We start from the raw sequence: 20,516 nt of genomic DNA, 5'->3' as shown, positions 1-20,516 counted from the left end.
TCTTCCTTAAACTAACTACCCATTATTAAACTAAACCTACTAATTCATTAGGATTTATCTAGACTGAGAAAACAAGACAGACAAAAAGTTAGTTGCATAATTAAATACACAAAATAAATAGAGGAGTAGAAAAATATAAATGGGCTCAGCCCATTTTTAAAAGAACTGCTGTAATGGGGCTGTTGTTGGGCTTTGGCCCAATATGCCGCCGCGGGATCGTTGAGCCGTTATGCCTTGGCCCAGATTTTTTTTTTTGCACAATTGATGGGGCTGACTCGATAAAAGTGTTTCGTTGGGCTTTAGCCCAACATCGAATGCGGGAGGAGACGAGTCCCAGTTGGGACTCCTCGTAACTCCGGATATCATGCAAAAGAAAGAAAAAGATGAAAAGGATTAGAAAATGTGATTCTTAAAACAGCGACAAAATGTGGAGAAAAAAAAAAGGCGAATCATATGCACATTCGGTTCAGTTCTTTAGAACAAGCATCCATAAAGCATGAAAGATTTTAGACATTTAAACAACAATTCCAAGAAGTATTAAAGCATAGAACACAATAGATGAATACATACTCTCTCGTCTCAATCTATTTCACAAACGAGACATTCAAGTCCTATGAATGATTAAAATATCTAAGTACTTAGAGTACATCGATACTTAACAGTAGAGTTTTTATTTTTATTTTTTATTTTTTAGTGCAAAGACGAGTAATACATCTAATCTTGATTCTCGCTCCCTAAGCTATATTTATATTTGCCAATCAAGATGTGTATTTTATTAACAGAGAGATTAGTGCGTAGGTAGGACTTTCAGTGCAAGAACATCAACACACCATATGTTCAACTTCATGATTAAATATCGATCTAGTAAAACATAAAGTAACTCTAACATGTTGTCTACATTTTGTTGTATTTTATATAAGTCCAAACAGTTGCTACTACTTATAATAAGAGGAAGAGTCACTTATTTTAACATGGCATGGCAGATTCATAACTTATAGAGTGGAGCTTTAATATTACTGACTTAAACTAAGCACATACGGAAGCACAAATTCAGATTTTTAAAATTTCATCCGAAGCAATGGCAGATATATGAATATCTAGAGGTAGCCTTAAACCAGTACATCTAAAGTGGGTAACGACAACAAAAAAAACACAACAACCATATCGCAAAAGATCTAAAGTATGTAAGAAAATATAGCACACATAGGAGCATATATCCAGATTCATACAAAAATTATAAAACTCAAATAATTAAAGTTACTAACGCAACCCCACGTTCTCTCGAACATAAAATGGGTCCCCGATAACATAATTTCTAAAGACATCTTTATCAGAATTTTGTGAGCATATTTAAATACCACTGCGAGCCTAAAGCGTGATTTTCAATACGACACTATTGAATAAAAGAGGACAAAACAGAAAAGCATCGAATACTACCACATGCTTGGATCACATGGGATAAATGAACACATTTTGAGTTGGAAACTAGACACAAACAACCACAGGATAGCTTATATTAACATGTTGAGCAGTTCTAAATCATGTGAACAACAGGCCAATAGTGTGATCAAATAAACCAGAACTTCCTAATCTCGGACAAGACACAGGGGTCGCTAGGACCTTCTATACAATGATTTCGCTCAAACGAACCCCAAACATGATTCTTCAAAATGCCAAATAAAAGGAAACATAAGCTATTACAGGGTAGGGTAACAGTTTCGGCCGTGAACAACTTAACGGGGTCAACAACATGATTCAAACAAGATTTTCACATACTTAATCTTTACCTATGGTTTCACCTACCTATCATGAGGATTATTTGTCATGGTTCCATTAACAAGACATGATAACAAGATCATCCATTAAGCCAATGATATACAAGAACTTAAACTAGTCCCCCATTTAGCAGCTAGATTCGAAACCACACTTAGATGTTACTGTAAAATGAAACCTCAACTGATTCTTAACAGGGCAAGCATACATTCGTGGTCACAATCGTAAATTTAAAATGACACAGGCTTAAAGGAACATGCTTATCACACAAGTTGAGTCAGCAACAAAGTTGTATTTATCTAAGACTATTTAGACTAAACAAGAGTTATAGGCATGCCTATGACATAAAAAAAATGATTCAACTCATGCTCAGTTGGAAAAGAAACTAAACTGGACTAAAAAAAACCACAATTAGCAAAAAAAATACAAGATTAGACATGATTTGAGACTGACTAGAGCCTATAAGCATACGAAACAGGGATTAGGTTGAGCTACAAAATGCTCTCACACCAAACCACATTTACCTAATAGAACAGAAACAATCTAAGTGAACACACACATAACACATAAATGATTAAACTAAACTAACAGGTAATTATGCTAACACTACTACTAATTAACAAAGAATAATAAAATAGGATAAAATAAATATGTTTGTGTAGGCGAATAGTTAAACTAAGCTAACTAAGCATGTATAAACTATTAACTAAAACAAACATGTGAATAACCTATTAACACATAGCTAAACTAAGCTAATGAACACACAAACAAATCAGAAATTAAAGAAAATAGCTAAAAGGTAGAACGACTACCTTTTCCAAGTGCAGCGAACTGGTGCGGGGTCTTCGATCCGACGCAATCCGAACTTGCTCAGTAACGGAGTGGCACGACTAAAACCAAACGAATCTCCTCCACAACTAAAAATGGACCGAGATCTAAAAAGTGAAAATAATTTTGAAAACTAATCTTTTTAGGGATAAACTAGTATGAACTGGCAGATTTTTAAGTTTTGAAGGGGAAGTCGGCGGAAAAGAGAACCTCCCTCTTCGACTCTAAAATGCTCAGATTTATAGGATACCCGTAGGGTTTTTTTCCAGATTCGCCATTTTTTAGGCGGGATTTTTCATCGACTAGTATTTGAAAACGGGTCAAAGGAACTGCAAATCTGCATACGGACTTGAGCAGATTTTCACGTGGCTCGACCTGGACCTTACCCGAAATGGTTCGACCATTTTTGTCTTTGAAGATTATAGCGTGTTTTGAGGCGAGGATGGGAAGGTCTTCAACAGAGCACGTGAGCGAGCAGGCGCGGGTACACGTTTGCGTGAAAATGGTATAGGCAAAGCCTGGGTTTGGCTGAGCCGCGGCTGACACTGGTCTGAAAATGGAAGAGAGAGAGAGGGAGGTGCTATCGGCTGCTGGTTTTTGGATTAGGTTTTGCGTTTTTTTGGTGTTGGAAGGAATGGAAAGGGCTGAAATGGGTAAGCATATTTGGGCCGAATTTGGGTCCGATTTTGGGCCTAAAAAAATGGAATGGTACCCTTTAATTCGTGGGCTTCAAATAATGATTTACATCCCTTAAGACATTATATACTAACAAGTGCTTAAGCGAACAAATTATGCAATGCCAAGTATAATTATTAGTAATTACGTGATAGTGAAAACTATATGATGCGATAATATTTATAAGGTTTGAAAGTAAACAAATGCTATGGTTTAATTGTATAAAATAAATGCGATGCGTCTTGCATAAGACGAAAAAACAAAATGTTGAAAACGACTATCGCGATTATAGTATTAAGTGCTTGCCGTATGATGAAAAAATAATAGCAACAATAATAATAATAGTAATAGTAACAATAATAATAATGTTAAGACGGCGATTAGAATAATACTAATAATCATAACATTAAGTGCTTGCAGCATAATAAAATAACAACAGTAATAATAATAATAAATAATATAATATTAATAATAATAAAAGATAATGATAATAATAAATATCAATATTAATAATAATAATAATAATAATAATAATAGTAAACGACTATATTAATAGAAGGCAAATAATTGTGGAAAAATATACATGACTATTCGCAAATAAAAATTTCGGAAAAGGGGCGGGACAAAATCGGGTGTCAACAACTTGTCCCTCTTTGGCCGGTAATGATGAAAGAATTTTCGGACAAAGACGTTGACTTAGTAGCCTATTTTGTCCCGACTGAAGAATTCGGGAGATTATAAGGATGAAGAAAATTTGAAAAGAATTGCGGCCGAACTCCGGTCTCCGAGTTGCCTACATATCTCGGGTTGCACGAGAATCAGGCCGTGTGTAGTTCTGTGATGACTACGACACCTACGAATAACAGGTCACGATTGGCACGAATCTTTGAAAAATATTATCCCAGTGTCGAATTATGGTGACACTGGGTATTATGACTATGATCCCGTGCGAATTCGATGATCGGGTTATGGATGGGAACGGAATTTTTGGGGGGTAGAAACGAGCGTTCAAGATAGACCCTTGACCTTTGTCGGGAGGTCTGATTACCCCTCCCAACAAATTGTCCCAGTTCACTGCCGAAGAAATAGTTCCACGTTGCGCTAAAGCTCCTGCGAAACTTAAACTAGATAAAATAGTTGGTAGATAAATATCGAAAGTAAAGCGACGTAAAATAGCCTTCGCTAAGGCTAATGCAAATGAGGTTTTAGGCCGATGATGATGCCTTTGGGCGATGGTTAATGAAAATGAGCCCTTAAACCAGATCTGAAGATGAGGCTACTTAAGCCGAATGATTTATGCAAATGAGGCTTTCTAAGCCGGCATAATGAGGTTTTCTTTAAAACCCAATGATTGATGAAAATGAGGTTTTCAAACCAGCATGACTCATGGTGTAAAGCATTTATGCAGTGAATTTTAAAGCATTTGTGCGGTGCATGTGCATTTGAAAGCATTTATGCGAGGCAATTGAAAGCATTTATGTAGTGCGTGTGCAGTATTTTTTTAAGCAGGCATGCAAGGCATTTGAAAGCAAGTAGTGCATTTGAACGCGGTAGTGCAGTGTATTTGAGGGCATTTGTGCGGAGCAGATGAAAGCATTTGTGCAGTGCGTGTGCAGTGCATTTGAAAGCGTTTATGCGGAGCAGATGAAAGCATTTGTGTAATGTGCATGTGCAGGGCATTTAAAAGCATTTGTGCGGAGCAAATGAAAGCATTTGTGCAGTGCGGGTGCAGTGTGCATGTGCAGTGCATTTAAAAGCATTTGTGCGGAGCAAATGAAAGTATTTGTGCAGTGCGGGTGCAGGGTATTTGAAAGCATTTATGCGGAGCATTCGAAAGCAGTAGCGCATGTGCTGTGCATTTGAAAGCATTTTATGCGAAGTATTTGAAAGCAGTAGAAAATATTCGTGCATCGATACATTTGAAAATATTTGTAAAACTTAAGCATTAATTTATCGTAAAATTCGAGAGTTGTTAGCAATTGAGGGGCATAATTCCTCCTAAATGTTATAAGAAAACTCAAACCGTTCGATGCATGGTTCTTGCAAGGCTGTAAACATTATAGATTTTCAACTTCCGCAATTTGAGAACCTGCACTCAAAGAAAATTTGTAAGTTTTGGGGGGAGGTTGACTCGTGTTGACTTTGAAGATCCAGCTCTTGATGCTTCGTGCTCCCGGCTTTGTATGGACTTGTAACCTCCGCCTATTTCTAAGTCTTGGCCAACTAATAAACCATTTGATTAAAATCATATTATTATAAAAGGAAATATGCATAAATTTATGATAAATACGTATATAGTGATAATTTCTGTCGAACTTTGAACCGTGACACGTTGTGAAACAAAGCGAACGTCCTTTCTCCAAAGTCTTTCTTTTGTCTGATGACTCAGCTGACCTTGTCTCTCAATGTCATCTTGCAGCGATGCCTTTAAAAATTGTCCCAGTTTCTGGCATAGGAGGAGATGGAACTTTTAACCTGACGAGACCGAGCCTTATATAGGCTGCCTACGTATCCCACCACGGGAATCAGGCCACGCGTAGTTCAGACATACAAGGAAAATAAAATTAAAATTTTCTAATAATGTGACCGAGGCCTATGTAGGCCGCCTACGTATCCCCCCACGGGAATCAGGTCAAGCGTAGTTCAAGCATACAAGGCAAAATAAAATTGAAATTTTCTAATAATGTGACCGAAGCCTACGTAGGCCGCCTACGTATCCCACCACGAGAATCAGGTCAGGCGTAGTTCACATACAAGCAAATGGAATTTTAGAAATTTCTATCCTAAAGAGACCAAACCCGATATGGGTTTCCTACATATCCCGCCGAGGAAATGTAGCTTCATTACATAGAAAGACATTACAAAACATTAGATATAAAATAAATGAAAAACTCCTAGACGTAGTATCTCTTGACGGCATCTGCATTGATAGCTTTTGGCCACACTTCGCCATCCATTTCTGCTAAAATTAGTGCTCCTCCAGTCAGTACTCGATGAACCATGTAAGGCCCTTGCCAGTTAGGTGCAAATTTTCCTTTAGCTTCATTTTGGTGTGGGAATATACGCTTCAACACCAATTGCCCCGGTTTGAATTGTCTCGGTCTTACCTTCTTGTTGAAAGCTTTGGCCATCCTGTTCTGATAAAGCTGTCCATGACAAACTGCATTCATTCTCTTTTCATCAATGAGCATCAATTGTTCATATCGACTTTGGATCCATTTGGCATCACTCAACTCAGCTTCTTGGATAATCCTCAAAGATGGTATCTCTCCTTCTGCAGGTAACACAGCCTCTGTTCCATAGACCAAAAGATAAGGCGTTGCCCCAGTTGAAGTCCTAATAGTGGTGCGGTAACCGAGAAGGGCCAATGGCAATTTTTCGTGCCATTGTCTGTAATTATTAATCATCTTCCGCAATATTCTCTTGATGTTTTTGTTGGTCGTCTAACCGCTCCATTCATCCGAGGTCGATAAGGGGTGGAATTGCGGTGGGTAATCTTAAATGTTTCGCAAATCTCCCGCATCAGACCGCTATTAAGATTAGCTCCATTATCTGTTATAATTGACTCAGGGATTCCAAATCGACAAATGATGTTATTGCGAACAAAGTCTACCACTACCTTCTTCATCACTGACTTGTACGAAGATGCTTCTACCCATTTTGTGAAGTAGTCTATGGCTACCAAAATGAACCTATGTCCATTTGACGCAGCCGGCTCGATAGGACCAATGACATCCATGCCCCAAGCTGCAAATGGCCAAGGAGAACTTGTCACATTTAACTCATTCGGTGGGACGCGAATCAAAATCACCATGAATATGACATTGGTGACACTTTTGCACAAAACGAATACAATTTGTTTTCATAGTCATCCAGAAATAGCCGGCTCGTAAAATTTTCTTAGCCAGAGTAAAACTATTCATGTGAGGTCCACACGTACCGCCATGCACTTCTTCAATCAACTTGACCGCTTCTTTGGCATCAACACACCTTAGCAATCCTAAATGCGAGTCCTCCTATAAAGGATTTCTCCATTTAGGAAAAAGTGGTTTGCTAATCTTCGAAATGTTCTCTTCTGAACACTGGTTATGCCTTCTGGATAGTCTCCTGCCTTGAGAGGACAAAAGAGGACAAAACAGAAAAGCATCGAATACTACCACATGCTTGGATCACATGGGATAAATGAACACATTTTGAGTTGGAAACTAGACACAAACAACCACAGATAGCTTATATTAACATGTTGAGCGCTCTAAATCATGTGAATAACGGACCAATAGTGTGATCAAATAAACCAGTAACTTCCAAATCTCGGACAAGACACAGGGGTCGCTAGGACCTTCTATACAATGATTTCGCTCAAATGAACCCCAAACATGATTCTTCAAAATGCCAAATAAAAGGAAACATAAGCTATTACAGGGTAGGGTAACAATTTCGGCCGTGAACAACTTAACGGGGTCAACAACATGATTCAAAAAAGATTTTCACATACTTAATCTTTACCTATGGTTTCACCTACCTATCATGAGGATTATTTGTCATGGTTCCAGATTAACAAGACCGATAACAAGATCACCCATTAAGCCAATGATATACAAGAACTTAAACTAATCCCCCATTTAGCAGCCAGATTCGAAACCACACTTAGATGTTACTGTAAAATGAAACCTCAACTAACTCTTAACAGGGCAAGCATACATTCTTGGTCACAATCGTAAATTTAAAATGACACAGGCTTAAAGGAACATGCTTATCACACAAGTTGAGTCAGCAACAAAGTTGTATTTATCTAAGACTATTTAGACTAAACAAGAGTTATAGGCATGCCTATGACATAAAAAAAAAATGATTCAACTCATGCTCAGTTGGAAAAGAAACTAAACTGGACTAAAAAAAAAACCACAGTTAGCAAAAAAATACAAGATTAGACATGATTTGAGACTGACTAGAGCCTATAAGCATACGAAACAGGGATTAGGTTGAGCTACAAAATGCTCTCACACCAAACCACATTTACCTAATAGAACAGAAACAATCTAAGTGAATACACACATAACACATAAATGATTAAACTAAACTAACAGGTAATTATGCTAACACTACTACTAATTAACAGCAATAAAATAGGATAAAATAAATATGTTTGTGTAGGCGAATAGTTAAACTAAGCTAACTAAGCATGTATAAACTATTAACTAACACAAACATGTGAATAACCTATTAACACATAGCTAAACTAAGCTAATGAACACACAAACAAATCAGAAATTAAAGAAAATAGCTAAAAGGTAGAACGACTACCTTTTCCAAGTGCAGCGAACTGGTGCGGGGTCTTCGATCCGACGCAATCCGAACTTGCTCAGGATCGGAGTGGCACGACTAAAACCAAACGAATCTCCTCCACAACTAAAAATGGAGTGAGATCTAAAAAGTGAAAATAATTTTGAAAACTAATCTTTTAGGGATAAACTAGTATGAACTGGCAGATTTTTAAGTTTTGAAGGGGAAGTCGGCCGAAAGAGAGAGCCTCCCTTCGACTCTAAAATGCTCAGATTTATAGGATACCCGTAGGTTTTTTTTTCCAGATTCGCCATTTTTTAGGCGGGATTTTTCATCGACTAGTGTTTGAAAACGGGTCAAAGGAACTGCAAATCTGCATACGGACTTGAGCAGATTTTCACGTGGCTCGACCTGGACCTTACCCGAAATGGTTCGATCATTTTTGTCTTTGAAGATTATAGCGTGTTTTGAGGCGAGGATGGGAAGGTCTTCAACAGAGCACGTGAGCGAGCAGGCGCGGGTACACGTTTGCGTGAAAATGGTATAGGCAAAGCCTGGGTTTGGCTGAACCGCGGCTGACACTGGTCTGAAAATGGAACAGAGAGAGAGAGGGAGGTGCTATCGGCTGCTGGTTTTTTGGATTAGGTTTTGCGTTTTTTTGGTGTTGGAAGGAATGGAAAGGGCTGAAATGGGTAAGCATATTTGGGCTGAGGTTGGGTCCGGTTTTGGGCCTAAAAAAATGGACTGGTACCCTTTAATTCGTGGGCTTCAAATAATGATTTACATCCCTTAAGACATTATATACTAACAAGTGCTTAAGCGAACAAATTATGCAATGCCAAGTATAATTACTAGTAATTACGTGGTAGTGAAAACTATATGATGCGATAATATTTATAAGGTTTGAAAGTAAACAAATGCTATGGTTTAATTGTATAAAATAAATGCGATGCGTCTTGCATAAGACGAAAAACAAAATGTTGAAAACGACTATCGCGATTATAGTATTAAGTGCTTGCCGTATGATGAAAAAATAATAGCAACAATAATAATAATAATATTAAGACGGCAATTAGAATAATACTAATAATCATAACATTAAGTGCTTGCAGCATAATAAAATAATAACAGTAATAATAATAATAAATAATATAATATTAATAATAATAAAAGATAATGATAATAATGATAATAATAAATATCAATATTAATAATAGTAGACGACTATATTAATAGAAGGCAAATAATTGTGGAAAAATATACATGACTATTCGCAAATAAAAATTTCGGAAAAGGGGCGGGACAAAATCGGGTGTCAACAGTCTTGAGCGTGTTGGGATCATATCAACCTGTTTACAAGAAAGGTAGATAAAGGAACTGTAATCATCCTAGTATATGTGGATGACATGTTGGTTACTGGTGATAGTCTAAAAATGATTGAAGAAAGCAAGAGTGAACTACAACAAATATTCAAAATGAAGGACCTAGGGGAATTGAAGTACTTTCTAGGAATAGAATTTGCTAGATCAAAGGAAGGAATTTTGATGCACCAAAGAAAATACTCATTAGAACTCATCTCAGAGTTGGGACTGTCAGCTGCTAGGCCAATATGTACTCCAATTGACATCAATGTGAAGCTGACAACAAAGGAATATAATGACTATCTGAAGAACAACAATGCAAAACAATTAAAGGGTAACAATGCAAAAGAACCACTACTATCAGATGTAGGCTCATACCAAAGACTGATAGGAAAATTACTACATCTTACAGTTACAAGACTAGATATTGCCTTTAGTGTGCAAACCTTGAGTCAATATCTTCAACAACCAAAGAAGTCACACATGGAACCAGCTACAAGAATTGTTAGATACATTAAGAATCAGCCAGGACAAGGAGTGTTGATTTCCAACAAACCAATTCAAGAAGTAACAGCATTTTGTGATGCTGATTAGTCAGCCTGCACACACACTAGAAGATCTGTGTCAGGATTCCTTATCAAACTAGGAGAATCATTAGTATCCTCAAAATCCAAGAAGTAAACAACTATTTCCAGAAGTTCTGCAAAGGCTGAGTATAGGAGTATGACAACAACAGTTTCAGAACTCACATGGCTATTGGGATTACTCAAAGAACTAGAAGTTGAAGTTAAACTGCCTGTCAATATCTACAGTGACAGTAAATCAACAATACAAATAGAAGCAAATCCAATCTTCCATGAGAGGACAAAGCATATTGAGATAGATTGACACTTCATTAGAGAAAAAACTCAACAAGGATTTATGTAGCCTATTTACATGTCAACCAAAGACCAACCCGCAGACATCTTAACTAAATGACTTGTAAAACCTCAACATCAGCATCTTGTTTCCAAGTTAGGTGTGTTAAACATATTCAAGGCACCTAAGTTGAGGGGAGTGTTGAAAGAAATGAAGATTAAAGACTGAAGGGTAGTTTGTAAATACAGTAATACACTAAAGGGTAGTTTTGCAAATACAATAAATACACAGTTTTCACAATATTAGTTAAGTTAGTTATAAGGTAATTAGAAGTCAAGTTAGTTAGTTAGTTAACAACTTCCAAGTTGTTCATTATGTAGATTAGGGATTCATCACATTGTGTGTATTTTATATATATATATATATATATATGAATCCTACTCATTGTAAACACAAGTTAATTCATACTCTGCACTGAATACGTCTATTTCTCTTATCTCGGCTAATTGCCTCTTCTTCCTTCTTCTCTCCTTCTCTTCTTTTCTCTTCTTTTTGCTTGATTCTTGATGAACTCATATTGAGTTCTGAATCATTTCACTATGCAACAACTTTGCACGTTCAGACGCTAGCTACTGAATTTACATTCGAGAATCCAAGTCATTCAAATTGAATAGGATGATTGTTCATTAATTTGAGCTTGTACTTTCCCTTTCGGATTTTCAATTGCTCATTACACATATATTCTACTATTGCATGTAATGTACCATTTTACAAAACTTGTGTTGATTTATATGGGACACGCGTGTCCAGAAACTATATATATATATATATATATATATATATATATATATATATATATATATATATATATATATATATATATATATATATATATATATATGGCTCAAATATGCCTCATTTATGCCACTCGTCAATAGTTTGGCTCATTTATGCCATCGAATTATAGGAAATGGCTCATTTATGCCATCGAACTATAGGAAATGGCTCATTTATGCCACTTATCAATATTTTGACTCATTTATGCCATCACTCGTTACCAAAATGACTCATCCATGCCATTTTTTATTAACACCAGTTTTATAATACCAAATATGACACGTGGCCTCCAATTAGAGGTCTACGTCGTTTAATTAAACCAGCCCAATTTTAAATACCAAATTAATAAAATATCCGACCCATACACCTTACCCACCCACAACCATAATCTAGTTGGAGGCCACGTGTCATATGTGGTATTGTAAAACCAGCTTTACTGAAATATGGCATAGATGAGTTATTTTTATTAACGGGTGATGGCATAAATGAGTCAAACTATTGATGAGTGGCATAAATGAGCCATTTCCTAGAGTTCGATGGCATAAATGAGTCATTTCCTATAGTTCGATGGCATAAATGAGCCAAACTATTGACGAGTGGCATAAATAAGCCATTTCCGATAGTTGGATGGCATATTTGAGCCTTTTCCGATATATATATATATACCTTTTATGGTTGCGGGAAACACGAACAAATTCACTGGTACTTACTACTATATAAGATTGAAAATCAGTAAAATTGACTATCAAAGCTTTTTGGGACACTAGAATTACGAGTAAGAGGAAGTACTTGCTTATAAATGGATATTTAATGGGAGATAGTGTTAACATACAGATCATGTTTTAGTAATGTGACTCACAAATAAAAAGGTAACTGTATACGGGTAAAGCCGAGGATATAAGCACGCTCGGTTTCCCGTCGTCATGGTTATCTTTGGGGTGCAACACGACCATCTCACCGGAAACGAGGTCTCGAGCTCGGGCCAGTACGAGGCGATAAAGGAAGGGCGATTGACTGCCATTAACAGAAGACCGAAATATCCGCTATTTCGGCGTCGATCTCGGCGATGCAGCTGTCACCAGATTTACTTGCTTTATTTAGAATTTTACTAAGTTTGAAACTCCTCTACTATATAAAAAGGAGGTCTTCATTCATGAAAGGGGTTGGCAACAATAAGGAGAGAAATAGTTCATATCAACAATCATAAAAATTTATTAAATCAGTTCACATCTGTTCTTGAGTTTCATTTTATTTGTGCCTCGTGATAGGTTGTAACGAAAGGATATCGACCTCGGTTTCCTAGCCCGAAGTCATACGTATCCAGCACTTGGTTAGATTTGATTATTTATCCGTTTTCCTCATATATCTCGTTATTTAAATCCTTAATTGAATTTAGTCACATATCTTTGACATCTCATATAAATTTAACTGTTCTACATTTTAAGGTTAAACAGTAACAAAAACATGTCATTCACAAGGCGGCTTGCTTGATTACGTGACGCAGTTTGCAGCTAAACTAAAAATCAAAACGTCTGGATCCTTTTTTGTGACGAGGCAGAAACCTCTCAAAATTTTCCCAATGTAACGGATGTGACAGATGGAAGAGGCAACAATCAATGCTGTCCTTGTGCTCCTTTTGTCGGACTACCTTCCAAAAGTTCGGATAAAATAACTTAACCATTTCAAAGTTTTTTTATTTTGAGAAATCAACTGTTTAAAATCATTAATTAAAAAGGTAATTTGAAAACTAATACTACTAATTACTTATAAATTCATTTTCTAAAATGCAAACTATTTTTGGATCATCTAATTTTAATAAGGAGGACAAGTAAAACGGCTGGAAGGAGTGATATATAATTTTGGAGATCAAAATTAAAGTCAATTTGAATTTAAAGAATGCAGTAAAAATTAAGCCATGGGGAAAATAAAAAAAGCCATACCCCGGCGGCTATATTCATGTACTTCAGTTAAATTCATCCCCACAGTACTAGTTGTTTAGGTCATGGTCCCAGATTGGTACCTCTTTCAATTTTAGGCCACAAAAAATTTCTAAAGCTTCTAGCCCCTTGAACCCTCAGTTCAATTATAAATACGCTTATCTGATCTCATACTTTTAACAACAAAATATTCCCATGCACTACTAGCTAGCTCTACATTAGTCAATATGCATTTTCTTTCTCAACTCCTAGCACTATTTGTTCCTTTGTTCTTAGCCTTTTTTGTTGCTCGCAAATACAAAATTAGAAACAGATCAAGCGCCCATAATGCAAAGAGTAATAGTACTACTATATCAGCTATTGGTGCACCTAAGGTTCCAGGCTCGTGGCCTATCATAGGTCATCTCCATCTACTTAACGGGCAACTTCCCGTCTGTCGAACCCTTGGTCTCATGGCTGATAAATATGGACCCATTTTTCAACTTCAACTTGGAGCCCGTCCAGCTCTTGTTGTTAGCAGTTGGGAAATGGTTAAAAACTGCTTCACAAATGACAATGACAAAATATTTGCAACTCGACCAAGTATGGCATTAAGCAAGTACTTTTACAACGGCAAAGTTTTTGCTTTTGCACCTTACGGACCATACTGGCGTGACATTCGTAAAATGGTAACTCTTGAACTTTTAACCAGCACTCAACTTGAGAAACTAAAACATGTCCGTACATCAGAAGTGAATTGTTGTATTAAAGAATTGTACTACTCAACTTTTAGTAATAATAGTAACGATTTTCCTGCACAAGTGAACCTGAGTAGCTGGTTTGAGCACATAACGTTTAATATAATCATCAGAATGCTTGCTGGGAAGCGATATTTTTCAGGCAGCGTAAATGAGAAGAGTGGAACAGAGGAAATACAATTCATAAAATCAATAAAGAAAGCGTTGTTACTCCTTGGAACTTTCATTGTTTCCGATGCAATTCCGTCACTTGAATGGATGGATATTGGTGGACACATTAAAGCCATGAAACAGACCTTTAAAGAAGTTGATAGTGTATTTGATAGCTGGTTAAAAGAACACATCCAGAAAAGAAAAGATTGTGATATTATAAATTCAACTGGAGACCAATCTGATTTTATCGATGTGATGCTTTCGACTCTACCTGAGGAAACCATGGAGTCTGGATACAACCGTGATGCCATTATCAAGGCAACAACGTTGGTAAGCTGTTATTTGTCGCTTTATCACTAATATATGTTGTGAAATTTCTTTTACGTAATTCTTTGTTTTGAAAAGTCACCTAGTTCACATACCATTCCCTCTGTCCAATGTGTTGTTCTTTAGCCAAATATATGCAAGAAAAAAACGGGACCAAATTTTTTAGATAGAACAAAATTAATCTGGATAGGACATTATATTGGGCACTGATAAAATCGACTACCAATTATGCTCTATGTAAAACTAAAATTCTGAGAAAGATGAAGTACTCTCAATCTCTCCCTTTATTGGGCACACTTTCTTTTTAGTCTGTTATGAAAAGAATGTCATATTTCGATACAATTAAATTTTTTATTTTACATTTAATTAGATGATTTATAGTCACACAAATGTTTAATTAAATGTTTGTTTCAAATCATAAGTTTCAAAAAAATTCTTTTAAAAAGGAAAAGTTGTATCTAGTTAAATAATACCACATAAATAAGGATGCTACTAGAAAAACTCAAATTACATGGGGATTTTTTTGGGGATTATACAAGAAATTTCGCAGGTAATTAAGTTTCCTGCGAATTTTCATGCCAAAAAGAATCCAAATTAAAAACCTTTGTGGGTAATTATTACCTGGGAATTTTTTCCTCAGGTAATTCCTGGAGGATCTTCATGCGAAAATCTAAAAATTCCTAATTTCTAGAATTTTTACCTGAGGATACGATTTCCTTCGATAATTTCGCAAGTAAATTTAGCGTCACTTAGCGCCAAAATATTACATGGGGATATTTATGGGAAAATAATCCCCAAGTATCATATTCCTAGGCAATTCCGCAAGTAAACAACAAAAAATATAAAAACTTTTATTTGCTTTGAGAACCTCTAGGAAAATCCCCAGATAATGGTACTTGCAAATTTACCTGGGGATTATTTCTTGGGGATTTACCTGGCGAGTTTATTATCTAAGAAATTTCTTGGGGATTTTGTTGCTGTGAATTTAGCTAGGGATTATTTCTTGGGAATTTATCTGAGGATTTTATTACATGCGGAATTACATGGAAATTTTGTTGCTGTGATTTTAGTAGGGGATTATTTCTTGGGGATTTAATTAGGGATTTTATTACCTAGGGATTTTGTTTCTGCAATTTTTGCTGGGGATTATTTCTTGAAAATTTACCTAAAAATTCTATTACCTGCGAAATTACCTAAGGATTTTGTTGCTGCAATTTTAGTTGGGGATTTACCCGTGGATTGTATTACCTAAAAAATTACCTATGAATTTTATTGCTCTGATTTAGGTAAATATAGTTAAAATGTTGATCCCTCGATGTGATATATGGTTTGGATGGAAGGGTTGGTTACTACTTTTTGTTTCGAGCCAATTCAATAAGAAAATAATTGTAATAATTTTTTTAATAATCAAGAATTTAATATGACTAATATAAAAGTATAACAAAGAAAAACGATATGATAACATTTAACATTTTTCAGCTAATATCATCATAAAATATACTAAATATGCATTGTTGAACAATTTAAGTTTAATTCTTAAGTCGAGAAGCAAATAAGTTACATTTGTTATTAATATATATGATGTAACAAATATTTAACTATCTTATTCTACTCATGTTATTTGTTCACATATATTTGAAATGATGGAATTCAATTATAGTATATATGTTGCTAAGGTGATATTAGTTTGTAAACATTTGTATTGACACTTATGTATCAAGTGATTTTATGATTTTATTTCCAAAACTATTTCTTGATTAACTTTTTAGTTGCAATATTGAAGTGACTTATTGATTGTTTGGCTAACACTACAAGAAAGCATAGACATGGCAACAAAAAATTTAATATTTGGCAATAACTTAGTTTTCTTGTTGGCAAATGAACTTTTTTGTTGCCATAGTATTGATTATTGTTGCAAAAAGTACTTTTGGCAACAACAAAAAAAGTTGTTGCGCGTTGTTGCAATAACAGCGGTTAGGAAAAGTCTATGTAACAAAAAAAAATTGTTGCCAAAAGTACTTTTTGCAACAATAATCAATCTACAGCAACAAAAATAAAAAAAATTGTTGCCAAATTTTTTTTTTTCTTGTAGTGATATAAATTTCTAAAACCAACTCATTCTATAAAGTGTTTTTTTTTTTTAAAGTGCTTTTCAAAAAGAGTATTTTTGTTGAGAAACAGTTTGTGTTCAGCCAATTAATTTAAAAGATACTTTTGAGCAGCAATTAGTATTTGACCAAACTTTTACAAAGTGCTTCTAATTGTATTTTTTCAAAAGTGATTTTGGGGAAAAATTATCTTTATTAGCTTATAAAAACCAGCTTTTTCTATTTCCCCAAAATCACTTATTTTCTCCTAAAAGCTTGGCCAAACACTTCACTCTTTGGGAAGAAAAAAAACAAGCACTTTTGAGTTTTGGCCTTACAAAAGCTTGGTCAAGCAGGTTATTAATCTGCATCCATGATTAGAATTGGCGGGACTTTTTTTTATTTTTACCAATTACAAAATCACGTATTTAATCCTTGTTAATTACGTCACTTTTCATCTAAGAAATGAATGAAATTTGTCATTCCCCGTATATACTAAATGGAACTTTTGTAAAAATGACTAAGAATATTTTATAATTATAAGTTATGTAGCCGTAATTTGATCCACTTACTTTAACTTGAAATAAAGTTTTTATTTGATTTGTCAAATACTTTTTTAATGCATCTTTCCTCAAACAAACAAAAAAATAATAAAGACAAAAAATTAGTGAAATAAAAAAACTTAAGAGAGAAAGTACAATGACTAGACAAACTCGTCCCACATCGGGTTGAGTATTGGGAACTTCCGCACAATATAATGCTTTGGTGCAAAACTACTCTGCAGGTGTTTTGTGGGCTTTTGTTCTTGCAAGTTCTTGCAAGGAAGGGCGATAAATTTCTATCACAAAGTGACATATGTGAAGCTTAATATAATCCTTATGAAAATCCCCAAGAAAATTTCATTTTTTCCAAATTTTTGCCAAAAATTTCATGCGATTTTTTAGAATTTCTTATGAAAAAATCCGCGTGTAATTAATTACCTAGGGATTTTTAATCTTCATTTAACTTTCCTTGGGATTTTTAAATTCACAGTTAATAATTATCCACGAAGGTTTTTCCTTCGGATTCTTTTTGGCAGGAAAATTCGCAGGAAACTTAATTACCTGCAAATTTTCTTGTATAATCCCCAGAAAAATTCTCATGTAATTTGAGTTTTTCTAGTAGAATTATATTCATAGCATATTGATATACGATGGAACAGGATAGTTTATCTTGTTTTAATTTATACCATTGTAAGTATCAGCTAAATTAGACTATGGGCAACTCCATCGGTCCATCCGTCCGAAAACCTGAATCTTTTTTATGTTGTTTGAAAATTAGTTTGTCCTACGTACTTTAGACTTAAACCGGACATATAAATAGATTCATTTCTTTTTCTTAAAAAATGGATATTCAAAATTGTATTCGCAATATAGTGCTGAAGGAGTTATCTTTTATAAAGCATATCATCTTTCAATTTATTAAAATGGCTAGTTGTTATTTCAAATTTCCAATCACCTGGCTAACATCTTATTATTCATTTGCGAATTGGCTAATCAGATACTTATCATGACGGCCTCAGAGACCACCGCAGACGCATTAATATGGGCACTGTCTCTGCTAATGAACGACACTCGCTCATTGAAATTAGCCCAGAACGAGCTAGATGAGCACGTAGGAAGAAACAGATGGGTTGAAGAATCAGACATCAAGAACCTCCCATATTTACAAGCCATAATAAAAGAAACCTTACGTCTTTACCCACCTGGTCCTTTATCAGGGCCTCGAGAGGCCACCGAAGACTGTTTCGTAGGTAAGTATCATATTCGAAAAGGCACTCGTTTGACTGTCAACTTATGGAAGCTTCAAAGAGACCCGCGAATCTGGGAGGATCCGGATGAGTTTAAACCGGAGAGGTGGTTTATGAAGGAACACGCGAATATCAATTTTAGAGGACAGAGTTTTGAGTATATTCCGTTTAGCTCTGGAAGAAGAATGTGTCCTGGTTTGATGTTTGGCACCCAGGTGGTGCATTTGACACTAGCAAGATTACTTCATGGATTCAATATTTCGATGCCAGGGGAGGAACCGGTTGATCTAAGTGAGGATTTGGGCATTGCCTTGCCTAAATTGAAGCCTCTTCAACCACTTCTTTCTCCCAGGCTGGCTGTGGAACTCTACCAAAGTCTTTGAGCAAGTAAACTATCAAATAAGTAGTACTAGTATCTTTGTGTGTTTATTTCAGTATAAAAGGATAATGCAGTATGAAGTGTGATATCAGAACCAAAATGTTTAATTTTGGGATAAGTCATTGATGCCTTGTATTTATAAATAAGACTTTTATGTTTTTAAATTACAAAAAATGTACTCTTCGTCTTGATTTTCTAGTATTGAAATACTTCAAAATATATAATTGAACAATCATGATTAAAGACATGAAAATGTACAAAAAGAAGATATGTTGTTGCAAAAGGTAACTCTATCGTCGATTTTGACAATTCAAGCGGAGTGCTCTCTGTTGGAAATAAGGGTCCATGCATATATAATGGTTGCAAAAATCCAGCCACGTTCATCTAGTCTTGCGCTTCCGCTACCCGAAGAATTCGTAAATTCTCGTATTACGATTACGCGCTATCTAATTAATTTAGAGTAACATGTTATATGTAATCAGAGCCATGAGCTGATTTTCTTTTTCTAAGAAAAGTCATATAATAATTTCAATATTTGGTGTGAATCTAGAATCATGTTTTTTTTTTTTAATGTGCAGTTTGGGAATAATAAATCAATTTTGGCACTAATTTGAAATAAAGTTTTGATAAGTGTTTATTCTTTGTTTACATCTGGTAACTTTTTTTTATATGTCAGTTCTTGTTTTTGAAACTGATCGGCCAAAAAAAAAAAAAAGTTCTTTTAATAGTTTTTGATTAGTCGCCAAGAGAGTTATCCCATTGTTTCAGTGGTTGCCATCTAGACAAACCAACTTCTCCTCTATCCATTTTTTTTGCTGGCTACTGTTGGAGAAGAAGGTGAGAATAATAATGGCTTCTCCCTTCTTTCTTCTTTAGTGGAAGAACAAAAAAACTTGGTTCTCCACAATGACGTGGATAGTGACAATTTAACAAAAAGGAAATAAAGGGGGAGAAATAGGTTTTCTTTCTTCTAACTGAATATTTAGAAAGAAAAAACAAAAGAATTGCACTTCTGTAAGTAGTTTCATTATGCTTAATGTATGTTTGCTCGACATCTTCCTTCATTTTTTTCTTCATTCTCATTATATTTTTTGTTTTGTTAAAGAATGACTACATACTGCTTCGAAGAACATTGATATTGAGCTCAACAAAGGGTTGAAACTCAATATGGCAACAATTATGAAACCTAGAATTTGAAAGTCTAATATATGTGGGAAGAGTAAGAGGTTCTGAAGGCCATTAAAAATATCATGAATAAATTTGAGAATAGCAACATAGGTCAGCATAAGCATGACCTGCATTTTATGATGCTTGGAGGAAAAAGAACTTCATCCCTTGCATTACGTTGATAAGCATCTTGAATGATGACAATCCAAGCGAGTTTAAAGATGGAAAGATTTGAGGCTGCAAAGCGAATAGTTGAGTTGCACATGAAAACAACCTCTAAAGCCGAGAGTGCATCACTGAAAAAAGAATTTGGAAAGAAAAGCGG

General features: G+C 35.3%; 2 protein-coding genes across 2 annotated transcripts; both read left to right on the top strand.

Moving 5' to 3' along the window:
• The first annotated feature begins 9,965 nt into the window (after positions 1–9,965).
• LOC132062330 (uncharacterized mitochondrial protein AtMg00810-like) lies at positions 9,966–10,514 on the top strand. Its single transcript, XM_059454919.1, has one exon. It carries the CDS (start codon positions 9,966–9,968, stop codon positions 10,512–10,514), a length of 549 nt encoding a protein of 182 aa, XP_059310902.1.
• A 3,150-nt stretch (positions 10,515–13,664) lies between these two features.
• LOC132049451 (xanthotoxin 5-hydroxylase CYP82C4-like) lies at positions 13,665–19,209 on the top strand. Its single transcript, XM_059440263.1, has 2 exons — positions 13,665–14,772; positions 18,396–19,209. The coding sequence occupies exons 1-2, from the start codon at positions 13,780–13,782 to the stop codon at positions 19,026–19,028; spliced, it is 1,626 nt and encodes a 541-aa protein (XP_059296246.1). The 5' UTR covers positions 13,665–13,779; the 3' UTR covers positions 19,029–19,209.
• Positions 19,210–20,516: the final 1,307 nt, after the last annotated feature.

This window comes from Lycium ferocissimum, chromosome 1 (assembly GCF_029784015.1).
Source record: "Lycium ferocissimum isolate CSIRO_LF1 chromosome 1, AGI_CSIRO_Lferr_CH_V1, whole genome shotgun sequence".
NCBI lineage: Eukaryota > Viridiplantae > Streptophyta > Magnoliopsida > Solanales > Solanaceae > Lycium > Lycium ferocissimum.
Note: the sequence above shows the minus strand (reverse complement) of the source record. Positions and strands in the feature narration are given on the sequence as shown.

Excerpts from the sequence above, each read along its gene's own strand:
- LOC132062330 (XM_059454919.1), top strand. The coding sequence starts at position 9,966 with ATGTTGGTTACTGGTGATAGTCTAAAAATGATTGAAGAAAGCAAGAGT.
- LOC132049451 (XM_059440263.1), top strand. The coding sequence starts at position 13,780 with ATGCATTTTCTTTCTCAACTCCTAGCACTATTTGTTCCTTTGTTCTTA. Across the intron at positions 14,773-18,395 it reads TTATCAAGGCAACAACGTTG|ATACTTATCATGACGGCCTC; the intron begins GTAAGCTGTTAT and ends TTGGCTAATCAG.